The sequence below is a fragment of the Pimephales promelas genome, chromosome 17 (genome assembly GCF_988280905.1).
Source record: "Pimephales promelas chromosome 17, fPimPro1.hap1.1, whole genome shotgun sequence".
NCBI lineage: Eukaryota > Metazoa > Chordata > Actinopteri > Cypriniformes > Leuciscidae > Pimephales > Pimephales promelas.
Window position 1 is genome coordinate 33183589 of NC_142785.1, and position 17563 is coordinate 33201151.

General features: G+C 39.6%; 1 protein-coding gene across 1 annotated transcript; it reads left to right on the forward strand.

The window, feature by feature from the left end:
- Nucleotides 1-15: 15 nt before the first annotated feature.
- Nucleotides 16-17563, forward strand: tbata (thymus, brain and testes associated). The gene is made up of 9 exons (XM_039650725.2): nucleotides 16-1243; nucleotides 1922-2104; nucleotides 5203-5364; nucleotides 6277-6371; nucleotides 7087-7257; nucleotides 9234-9315; nucleotides 10027-10162; nucleotides 14223-14257; nucleotides 17370-17563. Exons 2-9 carry the CDS (start codon nucleotides 1927-1929, stop codon nucleotides 17417-17419), a joined length of 909 nt encoding a protein of 302 aa, XP_039506659.2. The 5' UTR covers nucleotides 16-1243; nucleotides 1922-1926; the 3' UTR covers nucleotides 17420-17563.

Genomic DNA, 17563 nt, shown 5'->3' on the forward strand with positions numbered 1-17563 from the left:
TAAAATCCCTGCGCGCGCGCCCGAGCTTCTGTGGGGGGCGTCAGTGCGCGTTCGCCCAAATATGACTTGAAATTCTTATTTTCCTTTCGCCTCGTAAAACAAAAAACAAAACGTGATTTAGTGATAAAACGTCGACATTATGACATATTGAGTCTAGTGCTTTATTTTTTGTGTGTGACTTTCATAATTTCCTCTTCTGTAGGTCATGGCTTAGCCTGTTATAATTTCGACATTTGTTTTTATGTGTAGGCCTAATGACAAAGTAAAAATTATGAATTAGCCTTGTAGTCATACGTTTCAATTTCAACTTTTTTATGTCATAGGCTATTTATCATATTTATAAACTGCGTGAGCACACATAGCGTATACACATGTATTGCAAACATCAATACATTTTCTTTAATAACTGGGTTACATGTTTGAGCTGTTTTGACATTTTCCATTATTTGTGTGCATTCAGGCCGCACGCACGGGTCGATTTATGACAGAGGAATTGGATAGAGAGATTGTTGTTGATATCTGTGGTGATATTCCCGCTGAGTGCTTATATGATTGACACGCAAGAGTGTGGCCCACGATTGCCATACATCACAAATGGTCATGCTATTGCGTTGGTTAGTTTATATTCATGAATTGATTCTTTAAGTGGTTTTCATCTGTGAATGAACAACATTCCTCGAATCCATATTTAATCTCCACGCGTTAACCCTTTCCAAACTTTAATGTCTTCCGCAGAGATGATCTAGCGCAAATGAACAAAAGCAACATGTCAAATATTTTAGTGTGTTTATAATCATTTCGCTTGCACGTTACAGTTAACATTAACTAAAAATGAACTACACTTTATTAATCTTTGTTAATGTTAATTTCAGCATTTACGGATACTTAATTAAAATGATGTTAACATTATGCGCTGTGAACAGACATGAGCAGCTGTATTTGAACAAATGTATTGCTCATTGTTGTCATGTTATTAACTATTGAACCTTATTGTAAAGTGTTACCATCATTTCTTATAACATAACATTAAAAAAAAAATGATATAAGCTATTAGTAAAGCCTCAGTGCGTTTGAGAGCTCAAAATTAAAGATTAATGCATAACTCAGGACAAATCAAAGTTGCTTAAACAGTGAAAAATGAGCATGTGTTAGCAGTGTCTGCTCTGCTATTGGAGCTTCAGGGTTTCTTTGTTCAGAGTCTCCAAGCAACAACAGCAAACATCAGAAGAAACAGGGAACTGAGGTGAGCAGGGCATTAAATAGTAATTGTTCTTAAAAATGAGTTGCATTACATGTTTAAAAATAAATGCATAAATGAAGACTTCTAAAATCTTTCAGATAACTGTGTGTGTGTCTAAATAGCCACAATTATAAAGTAGTTGTCTGTTAAAGTACATGACATTTCCTTTTGTGTCAAAGCAAGCGAGGAAAGTGTGTTGTATTCAGCTGGTTTAACTGGGGAATGTTTTCACTGTAAAAAAAAAAATATTGATGGTTTAACTTAAAAAAGTAAGTAAGTGAGTTAATACAATGAAGGAGATTAATTTAACCATCAGAAACTCAAAATTATATGTTATCTGAACTAAATAAATTATTTAAGTTGATTCGACAAAAGAAAATATGTTGTGATTACTACACTGTAAAAAATATTGCTGGTTTAACTTAAAAAAGTAAGTAACCTGGGTTGTCTTAAAATTTTAAGTTGATTGAACTGGAAAAGGTGAGTTAATACAATGAAGTAGATTAATTTAACCATCAGAAACTCAAAATAATAAGTTATCTCAACTAAATTAATTATTATAAAGTTGATTTGACAAAAGAAAATATGTTGTGAAAACAAATCTTGAAATTTTTTTTTACAGTGTGTAAAAGGAATGAGCATTTGGGATATTTGAACATGACCTTTGACTTTTCCTTGCAGACATAATGGAGACGTCAGATGAGCATGTGAAGGAAGCTCTGCAGAAGAGTCCCGAGCCCGTGTTTGCGAGCACGAGCACGAGCAGGACCTCCACTAGAGGCAGTCTTCGCTTCGGGAGCCTGAGCCATCACTCCTTCTTCTCCAGACACAATCCTCATCCACACAGAGTCAGGCATATGCAAGGTGAGCCGCTCACTGTTCTGCCGCAACTCTCAAAAATGGGTTTATGCTTGTGTTTGTAATCTGTGAAGTGTCACCCAACTTTTTCAGCATATGTGAACATGCGCATAGTTGAATATGGATTGGACTGAGCAGCACAACACACTTGTAACCAATCAGCAGTAGGGGGCGTGTCCACTCATGATGGAGGAGCAGAGAGTGAGCTAATCAGCAGTAGGGGGCGTGTCCACTCATGATGGGGGAGGAGAACGAGTGAGCAATCAGCAGTAGGAGGCGTGTCCACTCATAATGGGGGAGAACGAGTGAGCAATCAGCAGTAGGAGGCGTGTCCACTCATAATGGGGGAGAACGAGCGAGCAATCAGCAGTAGGGGGCGTGTCCACTCATAATGGGGGAGAACGAGTGAGCAATCAGCAGTGGGGGGCGTGTCCACTCATAATGGGGGAGAACGAGTGAGCAATCAGCAGTAGGGGGCGTGTCCACTCATAATGGGGGAGAACGAGTGAGCAATCAGCAGTAGGAGGCGTGTCCACTCATAATGGGGGAGAACGAGCGAGCAATCAGCAGTAGGGGGCGTGTCCACTCATAATGGGGGAGAACGAGTGAGCAATCAGCAGTAGGGGGCGTGTCCACTCATAATGGGGGAGAACGAGTGAGCAATCAGCAGTAGGAGGCGTGTCCACTCATAATGGGGGAGAACGAGTGAGCAATCAGCAGTAGGAGGCGTGTCCACTCATAATGGGGGAGAACGAGTGAGCAATCAGCAGTAGGGGGCGTGTCCACTCATAATGGGGGAGAACGAGCGAGCAATCAGCAGTAGGGGGCGTGTCCACTCATAATGGGGGAGAACGAGTGAGCAATCAGCAGTAGGAGGCGTGTCCACTCATAATGGGGGAGAACGAGTGAGCAATCAGCAGTAGGAGGCGTGTCCACTCATAATGGGGGAGAACGAGTGAGCAATCAGCAGTAGGAGGCGTGTCCACTCATAATGGGGGAGAACGAGTGAGCAATCAGCAGTGGGGGGCGTGTACACTCATAATGGGGGAGAACGAGTGAGCAATCAGCAGTAGGAGGCGTGTCCACTCATAATGGGGGAGAACGAGCGAGCAATCAGCAGTAGGGGGCGTGTCCACTCATAATGGGGGAGAACGAGTGAGCAATCAGCAGTAGGAGGCGTGTCCACTCATAATGGGGGAGAACGAGTGAGCAATCAGCAGTAGGAGGCGTGTCCACTCATAATGGGGGAGAACGAGTGAGCAATCAGCAGTAGGAGGCGTGTCCACTCATAATGGGGGAGAACGAGTGAGCAATCAGCAGTAGGAGGCGTGTCCACTCATAATGGGGGAGAACGAGCGAGCAATCAGCAGTAGGGGGCGTGTCCACTCATAATGGGGGAGAACGAGTGAGCAATCAGCAGTAGGGGGCGTGTCCACTCATAATGGGGGAGAACGAGTGAGCAATCAGCAGTAGGAGGCGTGTCCACTCATAATGGGGGAGAACGAGTGAGCAATCAGCAGTAGGAGGCGTGTCCACTCATAATGGGGGAGAACGAGTGAGCAATCAGCAGTAGGGGGCGTGTCCACTCATAATGGGGGAGAACGAGCGAGCAATCAGCAGTAGGGGGCGTGTCCACTCATAATGGGGGAGAACGAGTGAGCAATCAGCAGTAGGAGGCGTGTCCACTCATAATGGGGGAGAACGAGTGAGCAATCAGCAGTAGGAGGCGTGTCCACTCATAATGGGGGAGAACGAGTGAGCAATCAGCAGTGGGGGGCGTGTACACTCATAATGGGGGAGAACGAGTGAGCAATCAGCAGTAGGAGGCGTGTCCACTCATAATGGGGGAGAACGAGTGAGCAATCAGCAGTAGGAGGCGTGTCCACTCATAATGGGGGAGAACGAGTGAGCAATCAGCAGTAGGGGGCGTGTACACTCATAATGGGGGAGAACGAGCGAGCAATCAGCAGTAGGGGGCGTGTCCACTCATAATGGGGGAGAACGAGTGAGCAATCAGCAGTAGGGGGCATGTCCACTCATGATGGGGGAGGAGAGAGAGTGAGCCAATCAGCAGTGGGGGGCGTGTCCACTCATAAAAAAGAGGGAGATTTAACTGTTGAAAGAGAAATGGCTGAGAGACATTACAAAAGAGAAGTTTTGATCAGGCCAGAGCTTTAAATCTGCGTTAATATTAGTTAATACTGGTTTAAACTAGCAGGAAGGCCTGAAATCAGTCGCAGAGGAACTTTTGAATTTAAAGATGTGTTCGTAAATGTTAAAATTTACACTATCTAAGATTCACAAAATCCTGTTCATTGTTAGTTCTTGTTAACAAATGACAGTCACCGAGATTTTTAGATCATATTTCTCCTTTTGTAGGTTCAGCAACACCAGCAAAACAAAATTAATACTACATTTAATCCATGTGTGGTATGAAAAGACAGATAAAGACGAGGAGAAATATATATTTTGTGATAAATGCCTGATGGAAATATTTATCTGTGTTTATTTCGTACTCCTTTTATCATGCTGTCACAGCCCTTAGTAGCAGGAATCCCGAGTGAAAGTATTTTGTGTGGTTTTATTATCATCACAAAGGCAACCGCATCTTTCCGTCACATTTGGAAAGTGGCAGCAATTGAATCTGTTCTTTGAATGACAAAGTCCTGCATAAACAGACATGCTTTTTCTCTTTTGTGAACAAACGCGACTGATTTTCATTCTTACACTGAATGCGAGGGAGTGTGAATATGTGCATGGCCGAAACAGCTCACTCATTTATCCTGAAACATGATCACTGTAACATCAAGCACAAACAGGCCTCGGATCACATTTGTTCTGCGTGGAAATTCATTCAAAGCTTTGATCATGTGCAACTGCGTCAAAACACACACACACACATCTTAGACCTTCATGCAGCTTCATCACAGCTGGATTCTTTGATAGCTTTCCGCCTCCAAGAACCTGTGATCACATCCTTTAGCATCTGATTAAAACCCGACTTTAATCCTGTGAATAATCCTGCAGGCGTTCAGTGTGTGTTATCCAGGCCGGGAGTGATGAAAGTCAAAGTTGAGCCACATCTCGAGCACTTCTTTCCTCAGGGTTGAACGGCAAGCCGGTGTGTACGGTGAATGACGACTGGTACGGCTTCACTCCTCTCTGTCCACATCCACTCATTAAGAGTCAAGTGTGTGTCAGTGCGAGCCGTTCATCTGTGTTTCTCACTCCTGAGGTCAGCTCGGACCGATCCGGACCGCGAGCAGGTACAGATACACTGTGTTACGGGTTTATGGGGTTAGTTCACCCAAAAATGAAAATTCTGTCAGTATTTACTCACCCTCATGTTGTTCAACCCCGTAAGACCTTCGTTCATCTTCGCAACACAAATTAAGATATTTAAGATATTAAGATCGCTCCTGCATACAGTCCATAGGCTTCTTGAGGGAATGACTCATCGAAAAGTCATTAAAGACATCGTTAAAATAGTCCGAGTGACTACAGGGGCTCAATCTTAACTTTATCAAACGACGAGAATACTTTTGTGCGCAAAAACAACCACTTTAGTTCAACTATTGGTTTATTTCTCCCTCTGCGTGAGTCAGGTTACTAGTTTAATAGCGTAAGCTTCTGTTATTGTACGTCACACGCATCATCACACATGACCAGCGTCGGCCAATAGTGAGCCTTCGTGTGTCGTAGCTTTACGCAATCACACTACGTTAACTGACTACAGGCCCATGGAGAAGGAAGTGAATAGTTGAAATAAAGTCGTTATTTTTGTTTGTTTTTGCGCACAAAAGTGTTCCCGTCGTTTGATAAAGTTAAGATTGAGCCCCTGTAGTCACTTGGACTATTTTAACGATGTCTTTAATGACTTTTCGAGGCCAGCAAGAGTCATTCCCTCAAGAAGCCTATGGACTAGTATACAGGAGCGATCTTAATATCTTAAATATCTTAATTTGTGTTGCGAAGATGAACGAAGGTCTTACGGGGTTGGAACAACATGAACATTTACATGAATATTTTTGGGTGAACTAACCCTTTAAAAAAGAGGGATAGGAAAATATTTGGTAGCACTTTTTTTAAACCCTTTATACAGAATGCTTATTTTTATCATTAATTATGACGTGTAATGCACTATATATTCATCATCACCCATCTTTGTCTTCCCACAGCACTCATTTCTGAAAGCTGGCGTGAGGAACTGAAGGATTTGGCCACTAAAGTCAGTCTTTCAGCGGCCGCTGAGACCCAACGTGACAAGAAAGAGGTGCTTGACCTATGACCTTTCAGCTTCAGCAGGCGTTCACTTACTGTACTGGGCTTCACACATGATGCACAGATAATGTCCGTGCACACAGAGAATGCAATGTTCTGATCTGAAACATCTCGTTCTCATCTGAAGACCAACGCTCTTTATGATTCATGCACACAAAGCTTTAAAAGTGTAACGCCCACATCAAACATCAGCTTTTAAATCATGTTGGCACATCATGCATTGCACACAATGCAGATTTGTCAACAACTGAGGGAGAAATCAGATTTATTCAGACTATAACATGCTCAGATATTAACAAGGACTTTGTGTAAAATGCAAAATACTTAAAACAGATAAAAAATAATTTATGTGCAAACAAATAAATAATGCATCTAAGAGTGTAGTGCTGTAATGAGTAGAATTAATGCAATAATATTTAGACATATTTATTTTTTTATATATATATTGCAAATAATATTTTTGAAATAATATTTATTTACAATAATATTAATATATATTCCAAATAATATTTCAGAAATATTTATATATTTTTCACACCATATATATGGGTACAATATATTGTTGACTTGACTTTTTAGTCCCTCGCACGAGGATGATCATATTTTGTGGATTTGTTGAATTGTATTAGATCAGATGATGCTGAGTGAAGCGGATTTCACAAGATAAGGCTGAATGTTAAAGTGTCTGTCTGTGAATAAACTCACAGAAACCCCGAGACGAGGAGGCTCCTCGCAGGAAGACTCAGTATTCGGCTCAGTCCGGTCGGATCATCCCGGCCTCGTCCTGGGGAGGGAAGAAACGCAGCAGCCGGGCGACACACAAGCGTCTGGGATTACAGAGACGGCACACACACGCGCTGGAAGGAGTGGAGATCAAGGTCACACACCTGCACTCATTTATTGACCTTCAAGTGTTTTCTGAACACGTTCATGTCGGAGTTTGATGGTTCCGTCCAGAATTGGGTTATCTGACAACAACAAAATGCCAAACACAAATATGTTTGATACTCGATTTATATTTCCTTTCCCAGATAGGAAAAAATGTCTAAAACCAACCAAAGCTGGTCTAAGCTGGTTTAAACTGGTCAAGCTGGTCTGAGCTGGTTTAAACTGGTTTGAGCTGGTTTAAACTGGTCAAGCTGAATGGCTTGTCTGAGCTGGTTTAAACTGGTCAAGCTGGTCTGAGCTGGTTTAAACTGGTTTGAGCTGGTTTAAACTGGTCAAGCTGAATGGCTGGTCTGAGCTGGTTTAAACTGGTCAAGCTGGTCTGAGCTGGTTTAAACTGGTTTGAGCTGGTTTAAACTGGTCAAGCTGAATGGCTCGTCTGAGCTGGTTTAAACTGGTCAAGCTGAATGGCGGGTCTGAGCTGGTTTAAACTGGTTTAAGCTGGTTTAAACTGGACAAGCTGAATGGCGGGTCTGAGCTGGTTTAAACTGGTTTGAGCTGGTTTAAACTGGACAAGCTGAATGGCTGGTCTGAGCTGGTTTAAACTGGTCAAGCTGAATGGCTGGTCTGAGCTGGTTTAAACTGGTCAAGCTGAATGGCTGGTCTGAACTGGTTTAAACTGGACAAGCTGGATGGCTAGTTTGAGCTGGTTTAAACGTGTCAAGCTTGTTGGCTGGTCTGAGCTGGTTTAAACTGGTTTGAGCTGGTTTAAACGTGTCAAGCTGGTTGGCTGGTCTGGGCTGGTTTAAACTGGTTTGAGCTGGTTTAAACTGTTCAAGCTGGTTGGCTGGTCTGAGCTGGTTTAAACTGGTTTGAGCTGGTTTAAACTGGCCAAGCTGGTGTTTGTTCAGATGACCAGCTAAGACCAGCTTGGCAAGTGGTCAAATCCCCACTAAATGAGCCTGAAACCAGCTGGAGGATCAGCTAAGAAAAAAAAATATGGATGTAATGTCTGTGACATCACCCATAGTGTTTCTGAAGAGCAAAGTGGGCGGAGCCGGCCGTCGCCATCTTGGCAGCGCGTCACTCCCGGATAAACGAAAACGGGTGGATTAGCTGAGGTGACGTGACGCTAACGAACAGCAGACAAACGGCTAGTAGTGACATCAGCGGCAATCCACCTGTCACTCAAGTGGCCACGCCCTTAATAATGCAGAACTTTAATGCTTAATATAATTTAAACGGATGAGTTATAAAAAAAAATTCACCCTCCCACACAGTTTTAATGAAGGTCAAATTAGCTATATAGACCAAAACCACTTTTTGCACCAGACTGTAAACATGTTTTTTTCTGCTGTAAAGTTGGGCATTTTAACATGCAGGTTTATGGGGTTGACTCTCTTTGGAGCCTGCCTCTAGTGGCCAGTCGATGAACTGCAGTTTAAGACACTTCAGTGTTGAATTCAAGAGAAAGACTGGACGTTTGCTGGTTGGCTAAGACCAAACAACCAGATTAGTCTGGATTTATCTGTCTGTGGCGAATAAACTAAATATTGGGATCTTTTTCTTGGACTACCAAAAGTTTATTTCAACCCAAAATTGAAGTAAACAGTGTATTTAGTGCACTTAATTCAACATGTAACATGAATCATGTGGAGAAACATATAGCCTGCTAATGTTTTCAAATGTTTATCGTCATCTCATAAAAATATTATGCAGTCCATTATCTATACACTGCATTATATTTGGTTATAATGATCCTTTCAGAGCGCAGCTCCTGAAGCTCTTCTTGTTTACTAATTTCCAATTTAAGATATGGCGAATATGGACAGGACACAGACTGCATGCCAACGAGATTTAATCAAATATTTAATGATTGTTTCATAATTTAATTATCTGATCTATTCTAATTTGTTGGAATAAGCTGCTGATATCTCTCTCTCTCTCTCTCTCTCTCTCTCTCCGTCAGGTGCTGGAGCTCTTGTGTCAGATCCTGCAGACTGATTCTCTCTCCATGGTTCAGCATTGGCTTTTGCTGGCGAATGATAAAGGTGAACAGTTGCCCTTTCATTTGATTTGATTTATTAGCGTTAACCAAATAATCACCTGATGAATGGTCTACTTTGAATAGCATATAAAGACCTTTAAAGGGGTCCTATTATGCTTTTCCACTTTTTCAACTTTAGTTAGTGTGTAATGTTGCCATGTAATTGTTATTCATTTAAATAATCCCGCCCACGGAATACAAAAACAAGCGGACGAGGCCTGTGTTTTACACACAAAAAACTAATTTTACATTTTCAAAACTCATTTGTTTGAACTTCCTAAGGCTGACGAACTCAGAGAGGGTTAAATTTATTTTAAACACTGTTCCTGAACATTATAACCACAACGTTTTATCTGTTTTAAACACCTTGTTTTCTGTTGCTTTTATAGTCAAGTCACCTTTATTTATAAAGCACATTTTATAATACAGATGGTTTCAAATCAGCTTTACAGAGATAAAAGGAAAATAATGCAACTATTTGTTTCCAGAAGAAAATAGCATCATAGTCCAGCTTAAGTTCATGTTCACACTGTCAGGGTCTGAATCGGCCTCGAATGGGTTTGAAATTCACGCCATCTTTAATATTTAGCTACACTAAGCTCTGCCAATCATTAACAAAAGCAGCCATAGGTTAGTCTCCATTATTAGTTGATGTCTGCAGATGAATGCTAAGGGCTAATGCTAACGAAGACTCATTGGGTGTTTGTGGCGCCAGAGAAAGAGCTGGTTCAAGGGTTACTCCAGCAAGCCATGGCCGACTCCATCTCCGTGACCCAACACACATCTGGATCTCCACTTCTGCCCGTGACGTCTGAAGATCTGCCAGATCACGTGTTCCTCAAAAACCCCAGGTGAGCCTTTAGTGATGCTGTCTTTCTGTTACAATCCTGTTCCATCATTTAAGGGGTCATATAATGCCATTTTTGTACAGGTTAATATGAATCTTTAGGGTCTAGATTAAAACTTTGTAATATACTTTTATTAAAAATTCTCATTAGTATTGTAAGAAAACACAAATTTTTCCACCACGCCGTTTCAGTGCATGTGCCTTTAAATGATAATGAGCTTTGTTGACTCCGCCCCTCTGTTCTGCGAGCATTTAGACACAATGCACGTGGAGTGTTGCCTTGACAACATTTGAGGGTATATTTTTGAGAGAGAATGGCAGCGGGAGTCCAACCCGGTTTGAACCGGAGTCGGACCCAATTTGAACCGGAGTCTAACCCGGTTTGAACCGGAGTCGGACCCAAATTGACCCAGAGTCGGACCCGGTTTGAACCAGAGTCGGACCCAATTTGAACCGGAGTCGGACCCAATTTGAACCGGAGTCGAACCCGGTTTGAACCGGAGTCGGACCCAAATTGACCCAGAGTCGGACCCGGTTTGAACCGGAGTCGGACCCAATTTGAACCGGAGTCGGACCCAAATTGACCCGGAGTCGGACCCAGTTTGAACCGGAGTCGGACCCAGTTTGAACCGGAGTCGGACCCAGTTTGAACCGGAGTCGGACCCAATTTGAACCGGAGTCTAACCCGGTTTGAACCGGAGTCTGACCCGGTTTGAACCGGAGTCGGACCCGGTTTGAACCGGAGTCGGACCCGGAACAAGATGTCGGTCCGAAGAAGTTCGACAATTAAGGCTCGAACAGGACGTTCCTGAATAGTTGGTTTACTGTTGTATAGGTTAGTTCATTGACAGATTGATGTTACAGTTAATGGTCATGAACAACTTTTTTTTTTCGTAATTTTCAAAGATTAATATAAAGTTAATAAAACGAACGGCTCGACTTGAGACGGGAAACATTTAAGTAGATTAAAACAAAAACACTGGATTTTTATCATTATATGATGGTTGTGTACAGGCACTGCCAACACACATTTCAGTCCAATCAACTTGTAAAAGTGCATGTACCATTATATGATCCATTTAAAGAAGAAAAAAAATGTGTATTAGCATTCTGCACTGCAAAACATGTTTTTCTATCTTTTTCTAGTATAAATATCTCTTTCCTAAAACAACAGTCAACAGTTGAAAAACCTTTCATCAAAATTATACATGAATTTTAAACAATACCCGTTCTTGTCTTTGGACAACTTTGATGAACATTTTGGTCCTCTTACATTTATCAAGATGCAAAATGGCATAAGATATTAAGTCTTGTTTTCTGAAAAATGTGTCAATATTAAGTTAATGCTTAAAACAAGAACAAATATCTGCCAGTGGAGTGAGAAAATCATCTTGTTTTCCCTTTGAATGAAGTTTATTTGTCAGATGTGTGTTCTGGTTTTAAGCACAAAGTCACTCGTGGAATTGAGTTTATTAAGAAAACAATGAAGTCTTAATATCCAAAGAAATTTTGCTTCTCAAATAAACATATCTTGATATTGCAGTGGGCTGTGTAAAGTTGAGATCATGGTAAATCACTAGTAATGTAGTCATTTACTGTTTTTCAACTTTCTAACCACTAGATTCAGTTGAGTGCTATAATAACTAATATATTTGTTAAAGGTATAGCGGAGAATTTTCTTTTTCTGGGTGGGTAGTCTATACTATTGGTCCACCTAAGTGTCAATCATTCTGGTGATATGTTTACGTAAGGCCGTCGTAGGCTACGTGCTCATCCCTATGTAGTTTTCACTTTCAGGTGTATTATGTCGGAGTTACGGTTTCAGCCATTCCTTTGAAAATGGCTGAGGGTCGAAAGAGAAAAAATGTTTACTAAGTGTATGATAAGAAGAGAAAGGCCGCAGAATATAGAAACAAGACCAGAGAGATTTGGGGTGAATATCACACGCTGGCATGCGCTAAAAGCACAGGTTGGGCTTCTCACTGATGCCGCAGTCACGAAGATTCTACTACACAGGTAAAGTTTGTCACGCTATTTGGAGAAATCCATTTAAAATCACTAGTAAAAGTTAATGCAAGCTACAATGCTAGCCCTGGCACGAGTCATGCACCGCATAGACACGGTAAACATCTCAATTTGTCTAAAGTAGCCTTTTGTCCAAAATGGTACATGGTATCACGCTGAAATATTCTAAAATCTTGTGTGTTTATTATTACACAAATGCAACAAGCTACTTCTCCATATGCAACTATGTATAAAAATAACATATTAACAATGAGAGATATTAGGCTAAGGACCAACGTAATAGCACTGCTTATATGTTGCCATGTAACGTAATTGCGATTTGCAAAATAGTTTCCTCAGAACTTATTTCGTGTGATACAGGGTTGCACATATCATGTCTTGAGTCCTCGGTCACTCAATCGATCAGTATAATAAGCAGTCCCTCCAGGATTTCACGATTTTTTTTTTGTGATTTTTGCGATCAAAATGACTGATTTTGTGGTGGTAATTTCCAAAAATTTGTGAAAAAATTTGCGATTTATATATAACATTTACCACAATAGTATTCAGCCCTTCCAGAAAAACACGGAGCTTTTTTGTGATTGTTGCGGGCAAAAATTGATTGATTAGCCTACTCGGCCCGTTTTCTTTAAAAATGCGATGGAATATGCGGGATATTTATGCAATTTTATGCGATGAAATTGCAGGAATTTGCAAAAATTGAGAGAACTTGCAAAAATTGTGGTTTGATGAAAAAGATTTCTCTTTTTCAGTGATTCCCCAACACCCTGTTCTCACTCGGCTAATGTAAGAGTCATTTCTTATTACTTCCTTTGATAAGCAAGCATACTACATCATAGAAAGTGCTGGGAATGTTTAATTTCTCATCTTGTTCTATTTCAGAGTATAACGAGTGTAAATAAGGTGTGGCCCCTTTAAGAGCTGCGCGCTCCTGTTGAACTCTCTGCAGTGTTATATGTGCGCCTCAAACACCCCATGTGTTCGGGTAATTTCTGTTTGATGCTACTTCTTTTATCTTATGTTGTTTATTAAGTAACGATGTGACGGTAGAACGTGTGACAGACAGTTATACGAGTTCGATTTGTGAGATGTCAATCGCCTCGGTGAGTCTGTCTGGCGTCGTGTAATTGCGTCACTTCATAACGTTCCCATGGAAACAGGGGGAAATGGCTGCTCTTGTGTGAAGCAAACGGAACATTTTTTTAACTTTCTACTAAAATACACGTGACTTTTTTTGCAACGAAAATGCGAGGATTATGAAATTATGCAAACCCCGCATATTTTGCAAGGAAATCGGCAATTTATGCGGCGAAAGTGCGGCGTATTTGAAAAAATGCGGCCCCGCATAAATATGCGGACTTTGGCTGATTTTGCATTGAATTCAGCGATCGCATAATCGCTTTTTTCTGGAGGGACTGAATAAGTAAATAAAACACGGAAGGGCATTTGACATGTTGTCTTTTTTATTAATGTTTTTTAGTTAGTTTAGAATTTGCAACATAATTGTGCAAGGCGTAGACGTTCCCTAGCTCTCGGGAGCAAGAGTGTTGTGTTTGTGCATGTGCATTTTTTTTAAAAATTGGAGAGGGCGGGTCTTCTCTAAAATTCGGAAAGATCCTCCGCTATACCTTTAATTATAGTGTCAGGATGTTATTATTTGATGTGTCCGTAAGCTAAACCTGATGATGATCGTGATGTTTTCCAGCAAGATCTGAGATATGTGAAGAGCTTCACTGACAAACATCTGACTGTCACTCATTTACTTTATTAACTAGAAATCTATTTTGAAGAAACAAAACAGGGGAAAAAACAAGCATTCTAATATAGTAGTCAGATTTTAAAATAGATAAAGAGAATTATTTTAGAGATCTAAAAAAAAAAAAAATTAATGTAAAAAATTAATATTGTCGTGTTAGTTACTAGAATGTTAATAATGTGTTCCTGTGTGGTTATTTAATAGTGATGGAACTAAAGTGTTTCTCAGCATGTGATCATATTACGAGTTTTTCTGAATGTTTATTATCTGTCGTTTTGCACAGCTCATATCCAGCGGAGGCATTACAGGACAAACCAGGTGAGCTTTCTCCGCCCTGAGTTTCTGTGTTAGATGTATTGTCCACTGGTGTGTGTCATAGTAAACTGTTCTCACAGTGTTTTCAGAATGTTCTGAAAATGTTCTAAGGATATTTTTAGAATGTTCTCATGATGTTCTCAAAATGTTCTAAGGATATTTTTAGAATGTTCTCATGATGTTCTCAAAATATTCTAAGGATGTTCTCAAAATATTCTAAGGATGTTCTCAGAATGTTCTGAAAATGTTCTAAGGATATTTTTAGAATGTTCTCATGATGTTCTCAAAATGTTCTCATGATGTTCTCAAAATATTCTAAGGATGTTCTCAGAATGTTCTGAAAATGTTCTAAGGATATTTTTAGAATGTTCTCATGATGTTCTCAAAATGTTCTAAGGATATTTTTAGAATGTTCTCATGATGTTCTCAAAATATTCTAAGGATGTTCTCAAAATATTCTAAGGATGTTCTCAGAATGTTCTGAAAATGTTCTAAGGATATTTTTAGAATGTTCTCATGATGTTCTCAAAATGTTCTCATGATGTTCTCAAAATATTCTAAGGATGTTCTCAGAATGTTCTGAAAATGTTCTAAGGATATTTTTAGAATGTTCTCATGATGTTCTCAAAATATTCTAAGGATGTTCTCAGAATGTTCTGAAAATGTTTTGAGGATGTTCTCAAAATCTTCTCATGATGTTTTCAGAACGTTCAGTAACGATTTACAAAGCCAGCAATTCTATATGCCTAGTGTTTTGAAACCTTTTCAGAAGTTTTCCAGCCTTAGGGAAAGTGAATAGTGACTTTGTAAATGGCTAAGTGACTGATTTTGGTGTAAATAGGGTAAAAAAAAAATTCTAATTTAATTGAACTATTTTAATGACATTTAGTCTGTATTGAATGGATTATATGTATATTTATACAATCTTGGGTTATGGCTTTTTAATACATTCAGCCTTGCATTGTGGTTCTGTCTTCTTAACAGATATGTGCTATATAATATTCTAATAAGCATTGAAGCAGTAGCCAAAATATGGGTAAAATCCATTTTTAATAGGACGGACTTAATGAGACATGTTTTGGAACAGAGACCTTGTGTAGCCATAGAAACTATAACAACTGGTTCAAAACAAGTGGCTTGTTTTGGTGGTTGACATATGCCAGTGTACTCCTAAAGCAGACACATTAGTCTAGGATGATTAGCAATATCAAACAGTAAAGGATGGCTGTGATATAATTTGAAGTGAAGTGCATTTCACCTTGTAGAGAGAACTTGTCTGATGTTAAAAACAGAGTCTGTATATGATATTATTTCATGATAAATAAGATGTTTTGAATATAACTTAGTTGTAAAAGAAGCTGGAATCAAGTAAACATCGTCCATCACACACAGAGGTCAGACGCTGGTAAACAAGCCGAGTCGAGCGCTTCTGTCTGTGGTTACTATAGTAACGTATATTACAGATAACTGGCCAGCGAGTCGAATTAGCCCAGACTGATGCTCTTTCCTCACAGTCAAATCACGGACGTCACGCTCTCAGGATGATTTCAGGATTTTCTTAGAATGTTCTCTGGAAGTTATCAGAATGTTCTCAAAATGTTTTTTAGGATATTGTAAGAATGTTCTCGTTCTTGGAATTTTTTTTTAGAATGTTTTTATGATTTTCTAAGATTGAGCACAGAATGTTTTCAGGATATTGTCATAATTTGTCAGGATGTTCGATGTTCTTGAAATTTTTCACAATGTTCTTGGGACTCTTTTTTTCACAGAAGTTTTCACTCAGCTTGTTCTCAAAATGTTCTCATGAAGTTTTCAGATTGTTCTTAGGTTGTTCACAGAGTGTTTTTATGGTTATTCTCAGAATGTTCTCTGAATTTGTCAGGTTGTTCTGAGGATGTTTACGAAATGTTCTCGGAATTTTTCAGAATGTTCTAAGAATGTTTTTAGGATGTTTACGAAATTCTTCACGATGTTCTTGGGATTTTTCAGAATTTACTAAGAATGTTCAGACTGATCTCATGAAGTAGCGTGTGTATGACACGCCAATTCGTATTTCCATTCCGCCAATTCGCTATCAACACGCATAATCGCTTTTCAGCGTGTTTATGAACGCCGTTGACTTAACGTTATTCCTATATATGAAGAGTTCAGATGCAAAAGCCTCTAAGTGCCATTTGAAATTTTCTTCTAGAATGATCATTTTTATCAAGCTTGTATATTTAAGTTCAGTAATTTCACTTAAAGACAATTAATAGGTAATCTTCATTGTCATTTAAGTGAAATCACTGAACTTAAATATATAAGCTTGATAAAAATAATCATTTTAGAAGAAAATTTCAAATGGCACTCAGAGGCTTTTGCATCTGAATACTTCATATATAAATATATGACTTACCTCAACCCCGTCCCTAAACCTACCCGTCACTGGGGTTAATAGCATTTATGAGTCTTCCCCTACCATCCTAGGAAAAAAAAGATCGCTCCCCAGATGTAGATCAGACGGCGTGTACATACATGCGGACTCGGACATTAATGGCGTAGACATACACACATACACGCGGATACACGCGGATAGCTCAAAATGCGTAGAGATAACACGCCACTTGACTCGAAAGTGGCGTGTATGTTTACGCAAAAGTCATGATGTCATTTTGGAATGTTCTAACTAAGAATGTTTGATGTTTTCTAAATGTTTCACAATGTTCTCGGAATTTTTCAGAATGTTCTCAGAATATTTTAAGAATGTTCTCAGAATGTTCTAAGAATGTTTTAGGATGTTTAAGAAATGTTTCACGATGTTCTCAGGATTTTTCTGAATTTACTAAGAATGTTTTAAGAATGTTTTTAGGATGTTTTCGAAATGTTTCACAATGTTCTCTGAATTTTTCAGAATGTTCTAAGAATATTTTCAGAATGTTCTAAGAATGTATTCAGGATGTTCTCAGGATTTCAGAATGTTCTATGAATGTTTTAGGATGTTTACGAAATGTTCCGCGATGTTCCCTGAATTTTTCAGGATGTTTTTATGATGTTCTCAGGAAATTTTCAGAATGTTCGGACCATGATCTTCTCAGAAAGTTATGTTATTTTCTCTGAGCATTTCTTTCTGTTCTAGAGCGGATCGGAGAGGCAGAAGTTCTCACGCTGTACCCAGAAGACACGTAACACAGCTGCGATCATCAGCACAACATCATATTAATGTCATGTTACTGACAAAACTTGCTCTTTTAGCAGTTGTATTATTGTAATAATCATAGTGTAATGCAATGTTTTCATTTATTGCTAATAAAGCTTATACGTACACAGGTA